The 25392-nt window shown below is 46.7% G+C and overlaps 1 protein-coding gene across 4 annotated transcripts in view; it reads left to right on the top strand.

Moving 5' to 3' along the window:
- Positions 1 to 25392, top strand: part of Rbks (ribokinase) — a 91484-nt gene that overhangs the window by 36557 nt on the left and 29535 nt on the right. For 3 of the 4 annotated variants that reach the window (XM_075955033.1, XM_075955030.1, XM_075955031.1), the window contains 3 exons: positions 3874 to 4038; positions 19531 to 19622; positions 24660 to 24848. In XM_075955033.1, the coding sequence (XP_075811148.1) occupies positions 3874 to 4038; positions 19531 to 19622; positions 24660 to 24848 (446 nt within the window). The remainder of the gene's footprint in view (positions 1 to 3873; positions 4039 to 19530; positions 19623 to 24659; positions 24849 to 25392) is intronic. The other variant, XM_075955032.1, reaches the window with a different exon arrangement.

Below are 25392 nucleotides of genomic sequence, written 5' to 3'. Positions count from 1 at the left end.
AAGTTCTCATTATGACCATAGAACGCACATTTGTTACATTAAGCTATGTCATCAATAATGATTTTTGCCAAAAGCAGGTTATTCCTCATCTTAAACTTCATTTTCTAGGAATGACTTCAGTTTTTCCTTCTTCCTTTCCTATGAACCAAAATCTTCATTTTCAATTCAAAATTTAGCAGTATATATGAACGCCTATTATGGTAAGCCGGGGTGTAATGAGGTAACATCCTGGGATGTAGACTGTGCAGGACACGGCAGCACAAGTCTGTTATCCAAGCACTCTGAGACTCACACAAGAAGATTACAAGGAGCTCAAGGCCAGCCTAGGCTACAGAGAGAAACCGTCTAAAAATAAGAATAAATATGGAGAAGTGGAACAATCAGCTCCTTCAAATGAAGGGGCAAGAGTGTCAGACAAAGTGATGAGCGTTATTTTGGCATGTTAAATTTAAGGCATGATTGAGCTCATCACATGTCTGTTTTGGACAGCATTGGTCTCAGGCTTGTCCTTCAGCCACGAAAGTCCGTCTAGAAAGGCATGGTGCGTTACGCTACAGCTCACTCCAGCAGAGGAGTGAGGTCATTGCGAGGGAAGAGACGGAGAGATGCCGTCTTTCAGCACATGGACTCTGCCTTTTTCCAAGACTGAGGTTGAGCCTGTGCAGAGCCATCCCCGCTTTATTGAGTTTTCCTCGTAGCCAACAAACACATGTGGTAAGACGATAGGCTAGGGACCAGTCTGTGTGGAGAGGCAGTTTTAGGTCATGTCTATACACGATCTGCACAAGCAGCCTGCAGCACTGAAAAGTGCCTGCTCCAACTCATTCCTTTAGAGCTGTGCTGTCCAATGGAAATAAAATGCAAGCCACAGGCAGTTTTTAAATCGTCCAGGAACCGTGTTTTTAAAAGAAAAAAGAGAAATAGGTAAATTTAATTTTGACAATATATGTTAACCCAATATATCCAAAATATTATCATTTCAACATGTAGTTGAATTTATTTTAAAATTAAAAACTTTTCAGCATGCTTTTACAAAATTAGATTAGTCAGAGAGATGGCTCAGCAGGTAAAGATGCCTGCTATCAAGCCTGCCAATGTGAGTTGCATCCCTAGACCCATGTGGTAGAAGGAAAAAGGCAACTTGTTCTGAAGCACACAATACCCCCAATACCCACGCGTGCGCACACACACACACACTCACAAATAAATAAATAAATGTTTAAAAAGAGTGAGACATGTGACTCCTGTTCTTTGCACTAAACTTGAAGCCATTGTGTTTTTTCTATCCAAAGTGCAGTTCAGTTCACATCAGTAATATTTCAAGTGTCAGTGGCACATGTACTGTTGTGAATCCAACGCTGGACAGCACACCTCTTAAGAGTTCATTTTTCATTGAAGCCTTTGTTGGAGAGGTTGTGGAGAAAGGGGTACACTCATCCATTGCTGGTGGGAATGCAAACTTGTGCAACCACTTTGGAAGGCAGTATGGCGGTTTCTCAGGAAATTCGGGATCAACTTACCCCTGGACCCAGCAATACCACTCTTGGGAATATACCCAAGAGAGGCCTTATCATACAACAAAAGTATATGCTCTACAATGTTCATAGCAGCATTGTTTGTGATAGCCAGAACCTGGAAACAACCTAGATGCCCTTCAATGGAAGAATGGATGAAGAAAGTATGGAATTTATACATATTAGAGTACTACTCAGCAATAAAAAACAAGGACTTCATGAATTTTGCATACAAATGGATGGAAATAGAAAACACTATCCTGAGTGAGGTAAGCCAGACCCAAAAAGAGGAACATGGGATGTACTCACTCATATTTGGTTTCTAGCCATAAACCAAGGACATTGAGCTTATAATTAGTGATCCTAGAGAAGCTAAATAAGGAGAACCCAAAGAAAAACATATAGGCATCCTCCTGAATATTAACCTTCAGCAAGCGATGAAAGGAGACAGAGACAGAGACCCAAATTGGAGCACAGGACTGAAATCTCAAGGTCCAAATCAGGAGCAGAAAGAGAGAGAGCATGAGCATGGAACTCAGGACCGCGAGGGGTACACCCACACATTGAGACAATGGGGATGTTCTATTGGGAACTCACCAAGGCCAGCTGGCCTGGGTCTGGAAAAGCCTGGGACTCTCTGAACATAGCGGACAATGAGGACTACCAAGAACTCAAGAACAATGGCAATGGGTTTCTGATCCTACTGCACGCACTGGCTTTGTGGGAGCCTAGGCAGTTTGGATGCTCAACTTACTAGACCTGGATGGAGGTGGGGGTTCCTTGGACTTCCCACAGGCCAGGGAACCCTGATTGCTTTTCGGGCTGGGGGGAGACTTAATTGGGGGAGGGGGAGGGAAATGGGAGGCGGTGGCGGGGAAGAGACAGAAATCTTTAATAAATAAATAAATTAAAAAAAAATAAAAAAAAAAATAAAATGGACTTGAGAAATATATGAACAATATCTATTAAACTGTTATGAAATATACATAAATATGATACCTATTTGAAATGGTAAAAAAAAAAAAAAAAAAAAAAAAGAGTTCATTTTTCAGGTGCTGGCGAGAGAGTTCAGTCACCACAGTACTTTAGAAGACCGGAGTTCAATTCCCAAAACTCATATTGAAGAAGAAGAAGAATTTTAAAAATACAAAAACCAAAACAAAATCTGGGCATGAGAGCACATGATTGCAATCCCAGCTCTGATGCCTGGGACTCACTTAGTCTACTTGACAAACTCCAGGCCAGTCAAAGACCCTGTCTCAAAAGATAAGATTTCTTTAAAGGGCAGCTCATGAAGAACAACATTTGTTTCTCCTCTGCCCTCCCCACACACTCGCGTGAGCGCACACACATACACACACACACACACACACACACCATTTGTCTGCAGATAAGGAGCATCACACCCCCTCCTGTGTGGGTGTGTCTAAGGATTATAGAGAGTGGGTCCAGGTGCTAGGAGTGTATCAGGTCCTTGGCTGTGTTCGTGTTTGATCTCTACAGTACAGGCCAAATGAAGTTAGAGATTGCCTATCTCATATATTTTCTCTCTTTTAGATATAAAAAAAGTGTTCAGAGTAACAAGGTCACTTTTGGGAAAACACAGCACACACATGAACTGTTCATATACAGCAGAGCATTTGTTTAGAGCATTCTGCAGGGTTATTCCTACCTATATTCATCTCTATGGAACCCATCATTTAGAATCCACAATCTTTACCATATGCATGTATTAGTCATTTCACATAAAAGAAATTATCAAAGTAGGTTACATATAATTTCTCAACTATTATTCTTTATATGTAAGAATATCAGTAAGGAAAAAGAGCTTAAGATTTTCTTCAAGGTGATCATTGGGCAAGAGAGATGGCTCAGCAGGCAGATCCCTGGAGACATGAGTTTCGTTCCTGAAACCGCATGGTAGGAGGAAGGAACTGAATCCTATGACCTGCACATGCTGCCCATGGCATGCAGGCACACACTCTCACCAAATAAATAAATCCATGTAAGATGATTAAGTTCTCATAGTAAATCAGGTAATAGTGGTTTGTACCCATAGTCCCACCTACGCGGGAAGGTGCGGCAGGAGCTCTTAAGTCCAGATGCTCAAGGCCATCCTGGAAAACATAGCTAGATCCTATCTCCTTTAAAAAGAAAAAAATAGAATATTACGAATCTCACAGAAATAGTGCCAAAAATACATTTGGAACATAATAACTAAACCTGGATGTCCTGGAAATGTTAAGATTAACTCTTCTGACACGTTCCGTATAATGCCTTCAGAGGACTGCTCTACAGTGTAGCATATCACTGCTTGGCTTGGCTTGCTTTGGTATAAATATGTAGAATTTCTTTATAGGCGAGAATATCATTGTCATAGTGGCTGGAGCGAATCTGCTTTTGAATACTGAAGACTTGCAGAAGGCAGCCAGTGTCATTAGCAGAGCCAGAGTGATGATCTGCCAACTCGAAATAAGCCCAGCAACTTCTCTGGAAGCTCTGACAATGGCCCGCAGCAGTGGAGGTAATTCTACAGATTTGTCACTCTTTCTGTGAGAGCTTTTATCACTGTCTTAATTAAAGTTAACCTTTCAAGATGAGTAAAAGCATTGCTCTGTAGTAAAACATTCGTTCCTCCATCTGTGAGATTCACCGGCTTCTAGTTCTTGATAAGGCTAGAAAAACTCCCAAATAGAGTAAAAACAACATGAGTAGCATATCCGATATCCCTAAATATAAAATCTGGAGTCTACTTAGCAGAAACGACCTAAGGAGCACTGGAGCCCCTGAAGACTGCAGCAAGGTAACAGCCAAGGTGGAAAGGTGTCTCCCACCGCCTGCTGTCGCCGGTCACTGCCCGGTACTTCTGATGCACTGCTCCAGAAGTTAAAGATTCATTCTTAGCCGGGCAGTGTGGCACATGCATTTAGTCCCAGCACTCGGGAGGAAGAGGCAGGCGGACCTCTGTGAGTCTACAGAGTAAGTTCCAGGACAGTCAGGGCTACATAGTAAGACCCTGTCTCAAAAAACAAGACAAACAAATAAAAAAAAAAAAACACTAAAACAAAGATCCATTATTTCTCCTTTTTCTAAAATTCTATCTCTTTTCAGTATACAATAGATTATTTGTATGTAATGGCTGCTATGTTGCCAGTGTCTATTATCTGAATTTTGTTTTACTTCAACTTTGAACATGTTCAATCCGACCCAGTTAGTCAGCGCTGTATGCTGAGGCCCTCCTCGGGAGTTAGCAAGCTTGGGTTTCTCTCTTCTCCCTCTTTTCACCTCCCAACAAATACTGCATGAGCATATATTTTTAATCTAGGTAGTTTGTTTCTTTTTTTTTCCCTTCATGGCCTAGGAGAGAAAGTATCTCATTTGTACCCTTTGTCAGGTTTGGGGTCTTAGCAAAATTAGCTAATTTTTCGGGACCTGTTTGTAAAAGATAGATAGAAATGTGTCCTTTGGGCTTGGTCTATGAATAGAATGAATTAAGAGATGATGCCAGGCATGATGTCATACTTGAAAGTCCCAATTTTCTTCTCTCCTACCCATTTTTCTCTCTGAATTGGAATTGGAATAGTTTAGTGTGGTGGACACACCTGGAATTCCAGCACTCAAGAGGTTGGGGCAGGAAGACCGTGCATTTAAGGTCAGCCTGGGCTACATGGGGAGCTGGAAGCCAGCCTGAGCCAGACCCTGAGCCTGAGTCTCAAAAATAATAAGATAATACCTTGATGTATCACCGTCTGCTCAAGACAAAAAGTAGCTGCTATTATGATAATGTTTGGTTTTGTGGCAATAGAGCTGGCGAGCAAGGAAAGAGATACCTTGATTGAGGGAGCCATTATGGGGCTAGCAAGAAACCTGGCTCTAGAGAAATTCCCAGGAATCCACAGGATGAACCCAGCTTAGACCCTAAGCAATAGTGGAGAGGGTGCCTGAACTGGCCTTACCCTGTAGTCAGAATGATGACTACCTTAAATATCATCATAGAACTTCATCCAACAACTGATGGAAGCAGAGGCAGAGATCCACAGCGGAGCCCTGGGTTGAGCTCCCAGAGTCCAGTTGAAGAGAGGGAAGAGCAAGAATATGAGCAAAGGGGTCAAGACCCTGATGGGGATACCCATTGAAACAGCTTACCTGAACTAATGGGAGCCCACTGACTCCAGCAAGGGAGCCAGCATAGAACCAAACTAGGCCCTCTGAATGTGAGTGGCAATTTTATGGCTGGGGCAGACTGTGGGGCCACTGGCAGTGAGACTAGAATTTATCCCTACTACTTGTACTGGCTTTTTGGGACCCATTCTCTTTGGAGGGATACCTTGCTCAGGCTAGATATAGTGGGGAGAGCCTTGGTCCTGCCTGAAAGCGATGTACTAGACTTTGGTGACTTCCTATGGGAAGTCTTACTCTCTCTGAGGAGTGGATAGGGAGAGAGTGGGAGGAGGGGAGGGAGAGGGAACTGGAATTGGTATGTAAAATGAGAAAAAGATAGTTTTTTAATAAATAAATTTAAATTTAAAAAAGAAGAGTAAAATAGAGAGAAAATGGCAATGACTTTCCCTAATAAAACTTCCCAGCAAGATGTGAAATAAAGATGAAGACAGTAGCATAGTATGTACAGGCGGTAGGAATCAGGCACCGCAGGGTATCAGGCACTTACCTGGCCATAGGGAGCAGAGCGTATGTGTATGGGGTACATGTGTGTGTGTGTGTGTATGTTGTGTGTGCGTGTACGTTGTGTGCATGATTTCTCCTGAAGCATTTCATGTTCTGTATGACAATAAGTGGGATCTAAGTCACTGAGGACTGGCTAGATGGTTTAATGGGTATAGACACTGGCCACTAAGCTTGACAGCGTGAGATTAACCCCTGGGAACTACATGGCGGAAGGAAAAGTCAGCTCCTGCAAGCTCTCCTCTGAGCTCCACCTGAATACCTTGGCGTGTGCACACACCCCTCCCCCACAATCAATCAATCCGTCCAGTTCCTTCTTTAAAGGAAACTCAATCTCTGAGATGATTTTTGTGGAGAATTTTAAAGTGTTTATACTGATTTAACAAATTTTCCTCTTGGCAAAACAAGATACTGTGGCAAATTCTCACTGACATTTACTGTATTTTTAATGGACTCAAAGCTGTCAGAAAGAATCCGAAGCCAAAATTCATTTGGTTCCATCTTCTCAAAGTGTCACGGATGAGTCCAATGCTCGTGGCGAGCAGTCTCCGGAGCCGGAGGTAGCCAAGCTGGAGACTGCTTCCTAGCACGCGCGAATCGCTCTTGGATTCCCGAGCGTGGCAGTGCACACCTGTCATCCCAGAACCTAGGAGGTGGTGGCAAGAGGATCAGGAGTTCCAGGGCAGGTCAGTGAGATGGGTCACTTAGGGCCCTGTCTCGTGACCTGAGTTCTGTCTCCAGGACCCACACAGTGGAAGCAAATATAGCCCACAGTCGTCCTCCGACCTCCACGTGTGCTCTGTTGTAAGAGTGTGCATGTGTGTCCATGAGTGCACACAATAAAGGAATAAATGTGACTTTTGAAAGTATTTTTTTAAGTTCAGGTCATCCACATAGCAAGTTAAGGATCAGCTTGAGCTAACGTGAGACCCCATCTCAAATACAAAGCCCAAATGTGCCTTGTACTCATTCTAAGCAGGTAAAGTGGACACTGTGGGCCACTCTGCTCGCCTGCCTGATGTTTTCACGGGAAGAAAGCACCGTGTGACTCTATGTACCCGAATTCCATCCTCGCTACTCTTGTACTTTGGAGCCACTGTTAATAAAATAAGGGTTCCCTGAACACAAGCACTTCCATACCTGAACAGTCCACCTATGTGGCTAACGATAGAGGCCGTATATACCCGGTGGTAGGATGATTGACATCCTGGGGGCGGGGCTGGGTCAGGATGGCCTGAGGATGGACTGCATGGCTCAGAATGGTGTGAAACTTATGAACTGTAATGTCTGAGTTTTTCCATTTAATATTTTTGGCCTTGTTGATGTTGCCCTTGTATAGCTGAATCCGTGTAGAGTCAAAGCACGATAAAGGCAGCTACTCCATAAGACTAGAAGTGCTGGTAGCTTGAGCTTACATGGAGTTTACAGTTTGTAAGTTATAAAGCTCTTTGTAATAATTTGGTTCTAGGAAACCCTACAAGCTGAGCGTGCTGGTGCATGCTTAGAATGCTAACATCTGGGAGACTGAGGCAGGAGAATCAAAACTTCAACGTTATCTTCAGCTACATAGTTCTCTCAGATGAAGAATGAAGGAGCTAGGACTCAGGAGGTTAATGCTTAGCTCAGTCAATCTCCTGCTTCTTTTTTTTAATAACTTGTTTATTTTCATTTTATTTGCATCAGTCTTTTGCCTGCAAATATGTGTGAGGATGTCAGACCTGGAGTCAGACAGGTGTGAGCTCCACGTGGGTGCTGGGAACTGAACCCGGGTCCTCTGGAAGAGCAATCAATGCTCTTAACCACTGAGCCATCTCTCCAGCCCCTACCTCCCACTTCTATTTTTGTGCACATTTTTTTATTGTTTTTACTGAGCTAAACATTTTTCTTCCTTCTTCTCCCTTCCTCCTCCCCTTCTATTCTCTCCCATGACCCCCATGTTCCCAATTTACTCAGGAGATCTTGTCTTTTTCTCCTTCCTATGCAGTTCCATGTATGTCTCTCTTAGGGTTCTCTTCATTGTCTAGGTTCTCTGGGATAGTGGACTGTAGGTTGGTTTTTCTTTATGTCTGAAAGCCACTTATGAGTGAGTACATATTATATTTGTCTTTCTGGGTCTGGGTTACCTCACTCTCAATATGGTTTTTTCTAGATCCATCCATTTGCCTGCAGGTTTCAAGACATCATTATATTTTACCATTATGTAAATGTACCACATTTTCTTTATTCATTCTTCAGACGAGGGGCATCTACAATCTCCCACTTCTAATGAGAAGGGACAACAGGATTTCAGGTTCCACAAAAAAAAAAGCAGCTGTCCCCTAGACCCCACTTTAGAAACTGCCACGTGGTCCTGGTGTTGAGGAGCTCAGCCCTTGAGAAGAGCATCTACAGAGCAGTAAAGTCCACGCATTGTAATAGTGGCCGTATGCCCCCTGGAGCACGCCCACTCACCTCTGCCTAGCGCTCCTCCAGGCGGGCAGCTTTCTCTAGACCTCAGTCAGCTGCCCTTATTTGGTAGGTACCAGCCAGGTGCAGCTTAGATTCTGCACTGTGAACTGGGGGTGGGGCGGGTGAGAGAGAGTGAGTGTGGTAATTTGTGGGTGTGTTTAGAGAGAGTGAGTGTGGTAATTTGTGGGTGTGTTTAGAGAGAGTGAGTGTGCGAATTTGTGGGTGTGTTTAGAGAGAGTGAGTGTGTGAATTTGTGGGTGTGTTTAGAGAGAGTGAGTGTGCTAATTTGTGGGTGTGTTTAGTACATCTTCAGCTCCAGTGAGACAAGAATGTAAGGATGAAAAGAGAACACTAGTTTCAGGATCATGAAGAATGGTATTGACTTCCCAATGAATCACTTAGCAAATAGTAGCAAATAGGGAGCCTCAGTTGAAAGTCAGCTGCTTGCTCCTCCCAGTCGCTCCCCACCCCCCACCTCCCCACCCCCCACCCCCCCACCCCCCGCCAATGCCTCTGCTGTTCAAAGGTTGAACACTCTCCCGATCACTGCTATCGCCACGGACTGGTCACAGAGCCCAACAGGCAGCACTAGTGACCAGTTCCCACGGGGCAATGGGGTGCTTCTTTGTCATCTGAATTCATTATTACCCCTTACAAGTAGCAAATTTGGATTCTACATATTATATAACAAGATGACCTACAGTTGTTAAAATGCCGAGAGAAAGTCCTGTGTTGACCACACTGTCTCAAAACTGGGTTTTACCCAGATGAAAGAATTGCTTTTAGACACAGCACTAACAATGTCGAGACAAAGAAACAACAAAATCGGCTCACCCCGGGTCACAGTGCAGGTAGGCGGACCTGCTGGAGAAGCTGATACTGGGGCTGCTGGTGGCGAAACTGTTCGTGTTGGGTCTGGTCTTTATATCCATTTCAAAGCAAATGGAACGTTACAGGGACAATTATAAATAATTGAGATTGTAAGATAGCCAAGATTAAGTCCTAGGTATGATACAAAGTGTCTTTTAATGCCACTTTAGCCCTTTTCCATTTGGCAAACTGAAGCTCTTGGCTGGCCATGCAGACTTTTGCAATAACATTGTCCCACATGTGGGCTAAACTTGGAGCTATTTTACAGCTCAAGTCCCCCAAAAAGGAGCTCCAGTGAAGGGACAGCCAAGCCAGTGTTGGGGTCCCACTCTCCTCACAGTTTCTTTGCTTGGGTTAACTTTAGTTCCCTGTTCCCCTGAATCTCAGGGCATTCTTTGTTTGTTTGTTTGTTGAGACAGGGTTTCTCTGTAGCTTTGGAGCCTGTCCTGGAACTCACTCTTTAGACCAGGCTGGCCTCAAACTCAGAGATCCGCCTGTATCTACCTCCCCATTGCTGGGATTAAAGGCGTGTGCCACCACCGCCCAGCACCAGAACAAATTTTTTAAACATATGTAAAATTCTTATAAACGAGAACCCTAAATTTTTCCTCTTTATCAATGCTAATTTCTGATCCCTGATGTTTGTATACTTTTTCTGGTCAGCTCTCCTGAATTCTGATTTTTTTGTTTTTTCTGAGACAGGGTTTCTCTGTGCAGCTCTGGCTGTCCTGGAACTCACTCTGTAGACCAGACTGACCTGGAACTCACAGAGATCCACCTGCCTCTGCCTCCCAAGTGCTGGGATTAAAGGCGTGTGCCACCACCTGGCTCTCAGGGCATTCTTAGCTGGCCATCCACTCTTCCCTGGCAGTGTTAAGATCTTCTGCCCCATTTCCCAGCCTGCCAGCTGTTTCTCTAGGCTCACCACCTCCTCGTCAGCATTACCGTGCCAGCCGCTGGTGTGTGGTTAAGATAACCAGAGGGTTAGTGCATCTCCCTCTGTAACGGGTGATAATTACTGCTGTGTCCTGTCACCCTCTCTGCAGCTCCAAGTTGTTCTCTGGTTTTGCCTGGTCCCAGAGTGACATCATCTTTTCCATCTTGGGTGTGATAAATTTGTACTTCTCTCTGACTACCTGTGTCTACTAGTTCCTCATGTTCCTTCATCCTGGTAAAGGGTTTCTGTTTATTTATAGCAGGAGAAGCCGAAAGAGTGATTTCCTAGCAGCATCTTCACCCGTGCCCTAAGCTTAGGTCCTCTAAACCACACATCAGACACTGACCATGCTTACATACCCAGGAGCAGTTGGAAAGAATGCTCTTCCCCAGGGAAAGACAGGCAAATAAGATTTGCTTGATTTTATGCAATATTTATGGTAATTAATTTAAAGAGTCCCTCATTCCAGTCATTGATGCTTAAAACGCAATGTAATTTTCTTTAACATTTGTTTTCATTATAGAAAATTCCAAGTATAATAAGACAGAGAGAATAGCCTAGTAAGCCCATATAATGGCATCATTTAGCTTCCACAATTGTTGAGACCTTGTTGATGGCATGTCATTTGTATCCAAACTTGTTTTCCACTGTCCCTCACTACTAAACTGATTGTCATTTCGTCACTGGTAGAAGACAGGATGCATGTTCAGAGAATGAGGTCTTTCCCTGAAGTATAACACAGAATCTGCAGTCAGACTTCTTCCCAGCAGTCTTTGCAACTAATCATTCATGGTTTAGTGAGCAACCTCTCAGACTCTTCCTCTTCTGTACGAGCATATGCACATGTAGCTTTGCTTGTTTCATCTTGGAAGGAATGCCACAAGACTGACTTCTTTTTGGTTATAAAGTATAGAAATATTTCTCTGACAAAGCAAAGATGACACCATTCGTTTTAGCAGCTTTAGAGTATGTTGACTGAGTTTTCTGTCCTGCCCGGTTCCCACAGTCGTTAAGTCTCACAGAAATCACACAGAGGTCTACATTAGTTATAAACTGATTGGCCCACTAGCTCAGGCTTCTTATTAACTCTTATAACATATATTAGCCCATTATTCTTGTTTATGCTAGCCACATGACTCGATACCTTATTCGGCGAGGCAGTCACTCAGGCTTCTTCTGTGGCTGGATCAGCACTGCAGATGGAACTTCCTTATTCTTCCCAGAATTCTCCTGTTCTCATTGACCCGCCTCTACTTCCTGTCTGGTTGTTCCATCTATACTTCCTGCCTGGCTACTGACCAACCAGTGTTTATTTAAAATATAATTGACAGGATACAGACCATTGCCCCACTCCAAGAGTATTTATCAGGTGGACCAAGGACAAAAGAGAACCAGTGAATCGACTGAGGCCAGCCAGTCCAGGGAATTGACTGAGACCAGCCAGTCCAGGAATCGACTGAGGCCAGCCAGTCCAGGAATCGACTGAGGCCAGCCAGTCCAGGGAATCGACTTAGAACGGCCAGTCCAGGGAATCGACTGAGACCTGCCAATTCAGCTTTTCTCAGCCAACTCTTCAGATAGACATGTAGAATTCCCTTTGTTTTTCTCCTGCAAGCACGAGCATCACCATACTGCTGACTTGTGTGCCTGTCACCTTCTGTAAGGTGAGTATGCACAAGGAACCAAAAAGGAACTTCTCTAAGAATGGCTTCGTTCTGCATCTTTGTTACTGGTGACTTGATGTAGCACCTGTGCTCAAATGCTCGAGGATGCAGGCTTGAGGACCATGCTGGCTGAACAAGGCATTCATCTGATGTTTGGGGGAAGAGAGAACAATGTGCTTGTATTGATTGCTTGTCTATGGCTGTAATCAGATACCATGATCAAAGCAACTGCGGTAGTTTAATAAAAAATGGCCCCACAGACTCAGAGATGGGGATGCTTAGTTATTAGGGAGTGGCACTATTTGAAAGGATTAGGAGACATGGCCTTGTTGGAGGAAGTGTGCCACTCAAGGTATGCTTTGAGGTTTCTGAAATTCAAGCCAGGCCCAGTGGCTCTTTCTTCTCGTTGCCTGTAGATCTGTATGGAGAACTCTTAACTACTTCCCCAGCACCACGTCTGGCTGCATGCCACCATACTCACCACCATGATAGCAATGGACTAAACCTCTGAAACTGTAAGCAAACTCCAGTTAAATGCTTTACTTTATAAGAGTTGCCATAGTCATGGTGTCTCTTCATAGCAATAGAATGCTGACCAAGACAGCAACTTACAAAAGAAAGAGTCCATTTGGGGCTTACGGGTTTGGGGGTTAGTGTGCATGGCAGAGAGCACAGCGGCAGACAGACAGACATGGTACTGGAGCAGTAGCTGAGAGAGCACAGCGGCAGACAGACAGACATGGTACTGGAGCAGTAGCTGAGAGAGCACAGCGGCAGACAGACAGACATGGTACTGGAGCAGTAGCTGAGAGAGCACAGCGGCAGACAGACAGACATGGTACTGGAGCAGTAGCTGAGAGAGCACAGCGGCAGACAGACAGACATGGTACTGGAACAGTAGCTGAGAGAGCATAGCGGCAGACAGACAGACATGGTACTGGAGCAGTAGCTGAGAGAGCACAGCGGCAGACAGACAGACATGGTACTGGAGCAGTAGCTGAGAGAGCACAGCGGCAGACAGACAGACATGGTACTGGAGCAGTAGCTGAGAGAGCACAGCGGCAGACAGACAGACATGGTACTGGAGCAGTAGCTGAGAGAGCACAGCGGCAGACAGACAGACATGGTACTGGAGCAGTAGCTGGAAGAGAGAGCACAGCGGCAGACAGACAGACATGGTACTGGAGCAGTAGCTGGAAGAGAGAGCACAGCGGCAGACAGACAGACATGGTACTGGAGCAGTAGCTGAGAGAGCACAGCGGCAGACAGACAGACATGGTACTGGAGCAGTAGCTGAGAGAGAGCACAGTAGCAGACAGACAGACATGGTACTGGAGCAGTAGCTGAGAGAGCACAGCGGCAGACAGACAGACATGGTACTGGAGCAGTAGCTGAGAGAGAGCACAGCGGCAGACAGACAGACATGGTACTGGAGCAATAGCTGAGAGAGCACAGCGGCAGACAGACAGACATGGTACTGGAGCAGTAGCTGAGAGAGCACAGCGGCAGACAGACAGACATGGTACTGGAGCAGTAGCTGAGAGAGAGCACAGCGGCAGACAGACAGACATGGTACTGGAGCAGTAGCTGGAAGAGAGAGCACAGCGGCAGACAGACAGACATGGTACTGGAGCAGTAGCTGAGAGAGAGCACAGCGGCAGACAGACAGACATGGTACTGGAGCAGTAGCTGAGAGAGAGCACAGCGGCAGACAGACAGACATGGTACTGGAGCAGTAGCTGAGAGAGAGCACAGCGGCAGACAGACAGACATGGTACTGGAACAGTAGCTGAGAGAGCACAGCGGCAGACAGACAGACATGGTACTGGAACAGTAGCTGAGAGAGCACAGCGGCAGACAGACAGACATGGTACTGGAACAGTAGCTGAGAGAGCACAGCGGCAGACAGACAGACATGGTACTGGAGCAGTAGCTGAGAGAGAGCACAGCGGCAGACAGACAGACATGGTACTGGAGCAGTAGCTGAGAGAGCACAGCGGCAGACAGACAGACATGGTACTGGAGCAATAGCTGAGAGAGCACAGCGGCAGACAGACAGACATGGTACTGGAGCAGTAGCTGAGAGAGCACAGCGGCAGACAGACAGACATGGTACTGGAGCAGTAGCTGAGAGAGCACAGCGGCAGACAGACAGACATGGTACTGGAGCAGTAGCTGAGAGAGCACAGCGGCAGACAGACAGACATGGTACTGGAACAGTAGCTGAGAGAGCACAGCGGCAGACAGACAGACATGGTACTGGAGCAATAGCTGAGAGAGCACAGCGGCAGACAGACAGACATGGTACTGGAGCAGTAGCTGGAAGAGAGAGCACAGCGGCAGACAGACAGACATGGTACTGGAGCAGTAGCTGAGAGAGCACAGCGGCAGACAGACAGACATGGTACTGGAGCAGTAGCTGGAAGAGAGAGCACAGCGGCAGACAGACAGACATGGTACTGGAGCAATAGCTGAGAGAGCACAGCGGCAGACAGACAGACATGGTACTGGAGCAATAGCTGGAAGAGAGAGCACAGCGGCAGACAGACAGACATGGTACTGGAGCAGTAGCTGGAAGAGAGCACAGCGGCAGACAGACAGACATGGTACTGGAGCAGTAGCTGGAAGAGAGAGCACAGCGGCAGACAGACAGACATGGTACTGGAGCAGTAGCTGGAAGAGAGAGCACAGCGGCAGACAGACAGACATGGTACTGGAGCAGTAGCTGAGAGAGCACAGCGGCAGACAGACAGACATGGTACTGGAGCAGTAGCTGAGAGAGCACAGCGGCAGACAGACAGACATGGTACTGGAGCAATAGCTGGAAGAGAGCACAGCGGCAGACAGACAGACATGGTACTGGAGCAGTAGCTGGAAGAGAGAGCACAGCGGGAGACAGACAGACATGGTACTGGAGCAATAGCTGAGAGAGCACAGCGGCAGACAGACAGACATGGTACTGGAGCAGTAGCTGGAAGAGAGAGCACAGCGGCAGACAGACAGACATGGTACTGGAGCAGTAGCTGAGAGAGCACAGCGGCAGACAGACAGACATGGTACTGGAGCAATAGCTGAGAGAGCACAGCGGCAGACAGACAGACATGGTACTGGAGCAATAGCTGGAAGAGAGAGCACAGCGGCAGACAGACAGACATGGTACTGGAGCAGTAGCTGGAAGAGAGCACAGCGGCAGACAGACAGACATGGTACTGGAGCAGTAGCTGGAAGAGAGAGCACAGCGGCAGACAGACAGACATGGTACTGGAGCAGTAGCTGAGAGAGCACAGCGGCAGACAGACAGACATGGTACTGGAGCAGTAGCTGAGAGAGCACAGCGGCAGACAGACAGACATGGTACTGGAGCAATAGCTGGAAGAGAGCACAGCGGCAGACAGACAGACATGGTACTGGAGCAGTAGCTGAGAGAGCACAGCGGCAGACAGACAGACATGGTACTGGAGCAGTAGCTGAGAGAGCACAGCGGCAGACAGACAGACATGGTACTGGAGCAATAGCTGGAAGAGAGCACAGCGGCAGACAGACAGACATGGTACTGGAGCAGTAGCTGAGAGAGCACAGCGGCAGACAGACAGACATGGTACTGGAGCAGTAGCTGAGAGAGCACAGCGGCAGACAGACAGACATGGTACTGGAGCAGTAGCTGGAAGAGAGAGCACAGCGGCAGACAGACAGACATGGTACTGGAGCAGTAGCTGGAAGAGAGAGCACAGCGGCAGACAGACAGACATGGTACTGGAGCAGTAGCTGGAAGAGAGAGCACAGCGGCAGACAGACGGACATGGTACTGGAGCAGTAGCTGGAAGAGAGAGCACAGCGGCAGACAGACAGACATGGTACTGGAGCAGTAGCTGGAAGAGAGAGCACAGTAGCAGACAGACAGACATGGTACTGGAGCGATAGCTGGAAGAGAGAGCACAGCGGCAGACAGACAGACATGGTACTGGAGCAGTAGCTGAGAGAGCACAGCGGCAGACAGACAGACATGGTACTGGAGCAGTAGCTGAGAGAGCACAGCGGCAGACAGACAGACATGGTACTGGAGCAGTAGCTGAGAGAGCACAGCGGCAGACAGACAGACATGGTACTGGAGCAGTAGCTGGAAGAGAGAGCACAGCGGCAGACAGACAGACATGGTACTGGAGCAATAGCTGGAAGAGAGAGCACAGTAGCAGACAGACAGACATGGTACTGGAGCAGTAGCTGAGAGAGCACAGCGGCAGACAGACAGACATGGTACTGGAGCAATAGCTGGAAGAGAGAGCACAGCGGCAGACAGACAGACATGGTACTGGAGCAATAGCTGAGAGAGCACAGCGGCAGACAGACAGACATGGTACTGGAGCAGTAGCTGGAAGAGAGAGCACAGCGGCAGACAGACAGACATGGTACTGGAGCAGTAGCTGAGAGAGCACAGCGGCAGACAGACAGACATGGTACTGGAGCAGTAGCTGAGAGAGCACAGCGGGAGACAGACAGACATGGTACTGGAGCAGTAGCTGGAAGAGAGAGCACAGCGGCAGACAGACAGACATGGTACTGGAGCAGTAGCTGAGAGAGCACAGCGGCAGACAGACAGACATGGTACTGGAGCAGTAGCTGAGAGAGCACAGCGGCAGACAGACAGACATGGTACTGGAGCAATAGCTGGAAGAGAGAGCACAGCGGCAGACAGACAGACATGGTACTGGAGCAGTAGCTGGAAGAGAGAGCACAGCGGCAGACAGACAGACATGGTACTGGAGCGATAGCTGAGAGAGCACAGCGGCAGACAGACAGACATGGTACTGGAGCCATAGCTGAGAGAGCACAGCGGCAGACAGACAGACATGGTACTGGAGCAGTAGCTGAGAGAGCACAGCGGCAGACAGACAGGCATGGTACTGGAGCAATAGCTGGAAGCTCACATCTTGGACACAGGCATGAGGCAAAGAGAGCTAACTGGGAATGGCGGGGCTTTTGAAACTTCACAGCCCACACCCAGTGCCACACCTGCTCCAACAGTGCCACACCTCCTAATCCTTCCCAAATAGTTCCATCAGCTGGGGACCAAGTATTCAAACATATGAGGCTAAGGGGACCATTCCCATTCACACTACCCCAGTTCTATCCAGGAAATCTAAAAGCTGACGACATTTGAATGCTGGGCACAAAGGACCTTCTTGTAGAATGGGCATCTCTAAGCCCTAAGAGATATGAGAACCCACTGAGAGGTTGGTGGTGGGCTCCACACTTGAGCAGAAGGGGTGGACAGGCGGGGGCGTCAGCTGTGTGCAAAGGACAGTATAATAACAGTAATAATCTTTTATATCTGGACAACACTTTATAGTTCACATGGGGCTTTAATATGCATTTTCTAATTTAAGCTATACAATTGCACTGTACAAAAATCTGAGCAGGAAAAGAAAGCAGAATTTATGTGGGAGGACATTGTTAAGTCTAAAATAACAGAAAAAATGTGGCAATACTGTTAGCCTATACTAGCCGAAACCACTGATGGACCCAGCTGTTAAGTGAGACTAGGAAGGTACAGAAACAGGCTGTACACACAGGGTTGTGCAGTGAATCACCTCCATCGGTTATGAGTCGATTAGCATCTCCCCAGGACAGTGGGATGTGTCACCGCCAAGCTATGTGAGAGCCACCTGGAGAACTTATGAATATGCAGGTTCCCTGATCATACCCCCAGAGATTCTGATTCCGTGGGCTGGAAGTGGAGCCTAGAAACCCTACATCTGAACAGGTCTGCTATTGTGCGAACAAATTCCTAATCGCTGTTCTGGAGCAGTCTCTAAGAACTGCGGCTGAAGGGTTTTACCTACGACTAGACAGGTAGGATGATTTCCCACGTGAGCCAATGGATCCAGTTTGGGAGAAGAAAAGCCGGTCTAGCTGTTTTATCCCAAAGTGGGAGATTTTTGCAAATGGAATTTTTTTAAGCCTTTAAAAGAATTCACAGAATTTCAAACCAAAATGTAATATATCATGCATGGGTGGAATGTGTTGCAATGGATAGATCTGTGGTCTAGATATGTTGCTATTTTAAAGAGGATCAAGCCCTAAAATCAAAGCCAAAGAACTCTTGGTTAGGACCCAGCCTGACCTCATCTAAGAGGATGAGTGTGACGTCCAGCGTTGGCCTCCTCTCGAAGCTTTACTTCCCCCTCTGAAAAGCCTTCTGTCCGTGTGACAATGGCTGTAACATTCTCCCTTCTCTACTCTGCTCTCCTCATCCACCCTTCCCTTGGAGTAGTCTGGTCTGAGCTAGTGCTTAGTCTGTGAGTGAAATTTCCCTCCTTTCTCAATCTTGTCCTGTTTCCAGTTAGGTCCTGGAAGCCAAGAATGGAAGATCGTGCGTGCGTGCGTGCGTGCGTGCGTGCGTGCGTGTGTGTGTGTGTGTGTGTGTATGTTGGTAATTTTAATCTATTGTGGAGGCATACATGGCTACCCAAAATACATACATGTACACTAGTTTCCTACCTACTATTAATATCAAGAAAATTTCGAATTCTTTGCTGTTTCTTTCCTGTCATCACTTTTTCTTCCCCTTAAAATGAGTTTATGGGGGGTGGAGAGATGACTCAGTGGTTAAGAGCACTAGCTTCTCTTCCAAAGGACCAGGGTTCAATCCCCAGCACCCACATGACAGCTCACAACTGTCTGTAACTCCAAGATCTGACACCCTCACACAGACATATGTGCAGGCAAAACACCAAAGCACATAAAACAAAAATAAATAAATTTTAAAAAGTGAATTTGTGGACGAGCCCCACAGATAAGCACCTAAATTAACCTACAAAATGCCCCCTTCCCATCTGCAGTCATGCATGTCTTCTCTTTTTTTTTTTTTTTTTGCTTTTTCGAGACAGGGTTTCTCTGTGGCTTTGGAGCCTGTCCTGGAACTAGCTCTGTAGACCAGGCTGGTCTCGAACTCACAGAGATCCGCCTGCCTCTGCCTCCCGAGTGCTGGGATTAAAGGCGTGCGCCACCATCGCCCGGCTCATGCATGTCTTCTCATGCCAGACTTTTACTTCAATGTTTTTGTTGCCCGCACCTGAACTATATCATCATGTTCGTTGCAAATGTGATGCTTGCCCTCGAAGCTGACATGCTGAAGTAAAAAACAGAGGAATGGAAATACGAAGGAATTGATACTAGGCTCTCATAGAGGCTGAAGTCTTGACCCTCTCTTATCTGTAGTTTAATAGATGTTTAAGCTGGTGAATGCAGAAATGGTGGCAGATTTCTCTCAATGTCTGTACGGACACCTTGTCAAGATGGCATGAAAATGCTTACTGAAACCCATTCCTTTACATCTAACCTTAAAGATATGTATAAGGACTAAACTAATATTTTTAAATGATAACTATTGAGCCCCTTTCCCCTTCCTTTGCAGTGAAAACATTGTTCAACCCCGCTCCTGCCGTTGCTGACCTGGACCCCCAGTTCTATGCCCTCTCCAGTATCTTCTGCTGCAATGAGAGCGAGGTAAAGATTGACAGGCTTTCGGGCAATGGGATAGACAAAGAGGCAGGACTAACCGTATCAGTTTGAGCACATGTAAATTCAGTAAAAAGAGATTTTTCAGTTTATTGGGGCGTGGAGGACAGGAAATAATTAAGCAAGCCGTGGGTGGCCATAAAGGATTCGGTTCCATGCCTGACTGAACCTGACACTGACTAAGCCTCTGGTCGTGTTAGCGCCCTCCTGCCCCACACTATTGATACCTCGTTTTCATTTTAGTTATTTCATATTTTTCTGGACTCTTTAATATTGAAGTTGCCAAGTTGAACAAATAAAAAATACAAGATGCCCCATGACATTTGAATCTCAATAATTGGTGAACAAACATACAAGACTATTTGTCGTTCTGCAAATCAAATTTTACTGCCCTTGTAGTTTATCTGGCCGCTGTAATTAGTACACAACTCCTTGAACGGCTGCTACCTTCTCGTGTACAGATCACGTGACAGCACGGTGGAGAGACACAGGCTCCCACTGAGGCTGCTACTGAAGGAAGCAGTGTCTCATTGCAGGGTTAACATGTACACGTCCACACAACATACCTGTCGTGTAGTGATCTAATCTGCTCGTTTATAGACTGCTAGGAATGAGACCAGTCACCTTTTTTTGTTTTTTATTGTTGTTGTTGTTGGGGGTTTTGTTTGTTTGTTTGTTTGGTTGGTTGGTTGGTTTTTCGAGACAGGTTTTCTCTGCAGCTTTGGAGCCTGTACTGGAACTCACTTTGTAGACCAGGCTGGCCTCAAACTCACCGAAACTCCATCTCTGCCTCCAACTGCTGTGATTAAAGGCATGTGCCACCACTGCCCGGCTAAATCGCCATTTTTATAGAAAGACAGCCTTCGACTGGAATTCTCTCTCATGTTGAGATGCAGATTCTCTTACACAGTTTGGCAAATGCGACAGGCACAGAGAGAAGGGAAAGACAATAGATAAAGCTTGTGTTTCCTTTGGCGCTAAGGCTAAATGAAGGTCTAGGCTCTCTTAACCCGCTCTCTTGACAACATCAGGACACAAGCTAAAGAAGGCTGCTGCATGGAAACTAATTCTAACCGCCATAGATTATGCAACATTTTTGAGCAACCACCATGGCTAGGCATTGGGCTAGGAAAAGGGAATTGTGGGAGGTAGTAGCCATTTCACAATAAGAGATTACATTGCTCTCAACCACCAAACTGGCTTAGATTTCCCTGGTAGGTAGTGAAAAGACACTGCATTTATTCTTCAGACCGTTTTCACAGTCCCAATTGTTTACCCAGCTAATGTATCTCCTCCATTAAATTACCAATTCCATTAGGACACAGCATCTGTCTTATTATATCCTGTCCTTGTCTATATACTTACTATTGCTGTATAGCACATTCCCCAAAGCAGCAGTGATATCGCCATTCCCAGTTTCCATGCATGGTGAATTCGGATAAGGAACAGCTTGGCTCATTCTCTCTCTGTAGTGCCTATGGCAAGAGTCGGAAACTTCAAAGGCTGAAGGATTCTTCATCCGTATGTGTGATAGTTGGTACTAGTGTTTCCTGGAGCAGAATGGGTCAGAACACTTACACATGACTTGTCTTTGTAGCCTGGGCTTCTACAAACACACACACACATGAACATACACGGGGTAGAAGGGTTGTTAACAGAGATTTCAATGTTTTTAAACACATTTTTAAAGATTTATTTAGTGTGTGTGTGTATGCGTGTGTTCCTCTATCTGCGTGTACAACTTTATATCAGAAGAGGGCACCAGCTCTCATCGTAGATGGTTGTGAGTCACCATGGGGTTGCTGGGAATTAAACTCAAGACCTCTAGAAGAGCAGTCAGTGCTCTTAACTGATGAGCCATTTTTCTAGCCCCAATTTCAGAGTTGTTTTTTTGTTTTGTTTTGTTTTGTTTTTTTAAGAAGAAACCAGTGAGTGTTTCAAAAATAGATCAGTGAATTTAGCAAACAGAAGTGGTCCCGGGAAAACAGATTAACACAAAACTTCTTTTTTAAGATAAAGGGTCCGGGTCTGAAGAGATGGCTCAGTGGTTAAGAGTACTGACTATTCTTCCAGAGGACCTGGGTTCAATGCCCAGCACCTACGTGGCAGCTCACAACTGCCTATAACTCTATCTCCAGGGGATCAGACGCCCTCACACAGACATACATTCATGCAAAATACCGGTGCACATATAATAAAAATAAATCATTACAAAAAAAAGATAATGGCCTCAGGTTCTGATTCCAGCACTGACCTGTTAGCTCACAACCATCTTTAACTCAAGGTTCAGGAGATCCAGTGTTCTAATCTGGCCTCCTTAGGCTCCTAAACACACTTGGTACACAGACATAACACTCAGGCACACACACATACACATAAAAATTAAGTAAATACTTAAAATTGGAAGATGGTCCCAGAGTACAGCAAATCCAGGCTGAAAGGGAGCATCCAGAAGACAGGAAGAGAAGATACCTGGCCAAGAGAAGAAACCTTTGCTGTTGGGATCACAGAATGAGCAGACACTCGAGGAATGGGTCTTATACAACAAAGAATTCATTTGGGCATGCTCAGAGCAAATAAAAGTGAGATGTAGTCCCATTCTTAGGAAGATATAGCATATGATTAAACTGTAATTCAGAAAAGACATAATTTGGTTATAAACTTTAAAAGTGTCTTATACATTGTATTGTGTGCATGTGCATGCATGCTCACATGCCATGACATGTGTTCAGCGGAGTCGGCATTCTCCCTCAACCAGATGAGTCCTAAGAATTGAACTCAGGTCATTAGGCTTAGTGGCAAGTGCCTTCCCCACTGAGCCACCTCGGCAGCCTAGCGGCATACTTTTGCTTTCGTATAACAAATGGGTTTCATTTGGGCACATTCACAGCAACATGGGCATACATGCAGTCTTACATAGTGTATGGTTAAGTGGTCATATGGAAAAGAAAATTCAGTTAGACACACTGAGTCAAAAAGTACCATCTGCTTCCTTAAGTGCTTTTTTAACTGCGCAGGTCACAAGCAGAGGGGCACCTCTCAGCCCTGTTTCAGTCCGAAATGCTTGTCTGTTCCAGGAGAAATACTGAGCCTGCGCAAACCCTAAGGTCACAGAGGGCTTTTCTGCTTTCAGTGGTCTGCAGCAGCGTGAGAGGGACACCAGGCCAGGAGAGGCTGGGGAGTGGCATCTATAGGTGCCCGTGTTCACAGGTGCGGGAATGGCATCTATAGGTGCCCGTGTTCACAGGTGCGGGAATGGCATCTATAGGTGCCCGTGTTCACAGGTGCGGGAATGGCATCCTTAGGTGCCCCTGTTCACAGGTGCGGGAGTGGCATCCATAGGTGCCCGTGTTCACAGGTGCGGGAGTGGCATCTATAGGTGCCCGTGTTCACAGGTGCGGGAATGGCATCTATAGGTGCCCGTGTTCACAGGTGCGGGAGGGGCATCCATAGGTGCCCGTGTTCACAGGTGCGGGAGTGGCATCTATAGGTGCCCGTGTTCACAGGTGCGGGAGTGGCATCCGTAGGTGCCCGTGTTCACAGGTGCGGGAGTGGCATCTATAGGTGCCCGTGTTCACATGTGCGGGAATGGCATCTATTGGTGCCCGTGTTCACAGGTGCTGGAGTGACATCTATAGGTGCCCGTGTTCACAGGTGCGGGAATGGCATCTATAGGTGCCCGTGTTCACAGGTGCGGGAGTGGCATCCGTAGGTGCCCGTGTTCACAGGTGCGGGAATGGCATCTATAGGTGCCCGTGTTCACAGGTGCGGGAATGGCATCTATTGGTGCCCGTGTTCACAGGTGCGGGAGTGGCATCTATAGGTGCCCGTGTTCACAGGTGCGGGAATGGCATCCGTAGGTGCCCGTGTTCACAGGTGCGGGAATGGCATCTATAGGTGCCCGTGTTCACAGGTGCGGGAGTGGCATCTATAGGTGCCCGTGTTCACAGGTGCGGGAGTGGCATCTATTGGTGCCCGTGTTCACAGGTGCGGGAGTGGCATCTATAGGTGCCCGTGTTCACAGGTGCAGGAGTGGCATCTATTGGTGCCCGTGTTCACAGGTGCGGGAATGGCATCTATTGGTGCCCGTGTTCACAGGTGCGGGAATGGCATCTATAGGTGCCCGTGTTCACAGGTGCGGGAGTGGCATCCGTAGGTGCCCGTGTTCACAGGTGCGGGAATGGCATCCGTAGGTGCCCGTGTTCACAGGTGCGGGAATGGCATCCTTAGGTGCCCGTGTTCACAGGTGCGGGAATGGCATCCTTAGGTGCCCGTGTTCACAGGTGCGGGAATGGCATCCATAGGTGCCCGTGTTCACAGGTGCGGGAATGGCATCCGTAGGTGCCCGTGTTCACAGGTGCGGGAATGGCATCTGTAGGTGCCCGTGTTCACAGACGCGGCATCTGTGCAGTCCCTGTAGCCGTTGCTCCCCGCTTCTCCACATTCCTGCTTCCTTTCAGAGATTGCATTTGTCCTTCTACCCCAGAAGAGCTGAGAGAGCAATGCAGCAGTCACTGAGTGCCCACACTGCTGTATTCTCCCACCCCCAGTGCGTATTTCTTTTTTGTTTTTATTGAAAAGTAAAAACAAATATTTTGTTTGGGGTGAAAGTGAGGTGTAGATAATGCACCGTACCCCTAACTATTTTAGTCTGCATCTCCTAAGGACCCTGACACTCTTGTCACGTGTAAGATTATCACCAATTCTGTATTGTCATCTAACACACAAATCACATTAGTTTCCCCAGTTGTTCCAAGAATTTAAAAAATACTTTTAGATTTATTAATGCATATGAGTGTTTTACCTGCATATATGCGTGTTCAGGCCAGATGAGGGAGCTGGATCCTCTGGAGCTGGAGTTACAAGTGATCGCAAGCCACCATGAGGGAGCTGGGAACTAAACCCCAGTCCTCCGCCAGCGAAACAAGTGCCCTCAACCACTGAGACACATTTTTGAAAAGGGCAAATCTGCAGTAGATCTCAGTTGCTTTATTCTGACCACGGTTTCTTTTCTTGTGTCTTCAGGCTGAGATTTTAACGGGCCTCGCAGTGAGTAACCCGACCGAGGCTGGGAAGGCTGCATTGGTTCTCCTAGAACGGGGCTGCCAGGTCGTGGTCATTACCTTAGGAGCTTCAGGATGCGTGACACTGTCGCAGACAGAGCCTGTTCCAAAGCACATTCCCACAGAAGCAGTCAAGGCTGTGGATACCACGGTAGGTCCAAGCTTGAAGAACCCTTTCCACTCTAAATCGTGTTACCACTTGGAAATCATCTAATAGCAAAGGTGCCCTTTCTGAAGGCTGAGATGAGAAGGTAAGACCTAGACGGGGTGTGACAGAAGACAGCCAGGCAGGAGAACCGTCACTGGGAGACTTCATGTCACCAACTTTTCCATAACGAAAAATATTGCTATTTCCTATATGAATTCATTCAGTAATATATCCAGAATATATTGCTGTATTTCCTATATACATTTGTTCAGTAAATAAATATTTGCTGACCACCTGTTATGTGGCAGCCATGCTCTGGATGCCAGGAACATATGAAGAAGAAGGCTGGAGCTAAAACTACAGAAGTAAACACAGCCATGTCTTATGACCTGCTTGGTGGCAGGAATGGCAAGGCTCACTGGTTACAACGCTTTCTGGTTAACAAAGCTCACTGGTTAACAAGGCTCACTGGTTAATAAGGCTTACTGGTTAACAAGGTTAACTGGTTACAAGGCTCACTGGTTATGAGGCTCATTGGTTAACAAGG

Source organism: Microtus pennsylvanicus, chromosome 21 (genome assembly GCF_037038515.1).
Source record: "Microtus pennsylvanicus isolate mMicPen1 chromosome 21, mMicPen1.hap1, whole genome shotgun sequence".
Taxonomy (NCBI): domain Eukaryota; kingdom Metazoa; phylum Chordata; class Mammalia; order Rodentia; family Cricetidae; genus Microtus; species Microtus pennsylvanicus.
The sequence above is the reverse complement of the archived record's forward strand: the minus strand, read 5'-3'. Positions and strand labels throughout refer to the sequence as shown.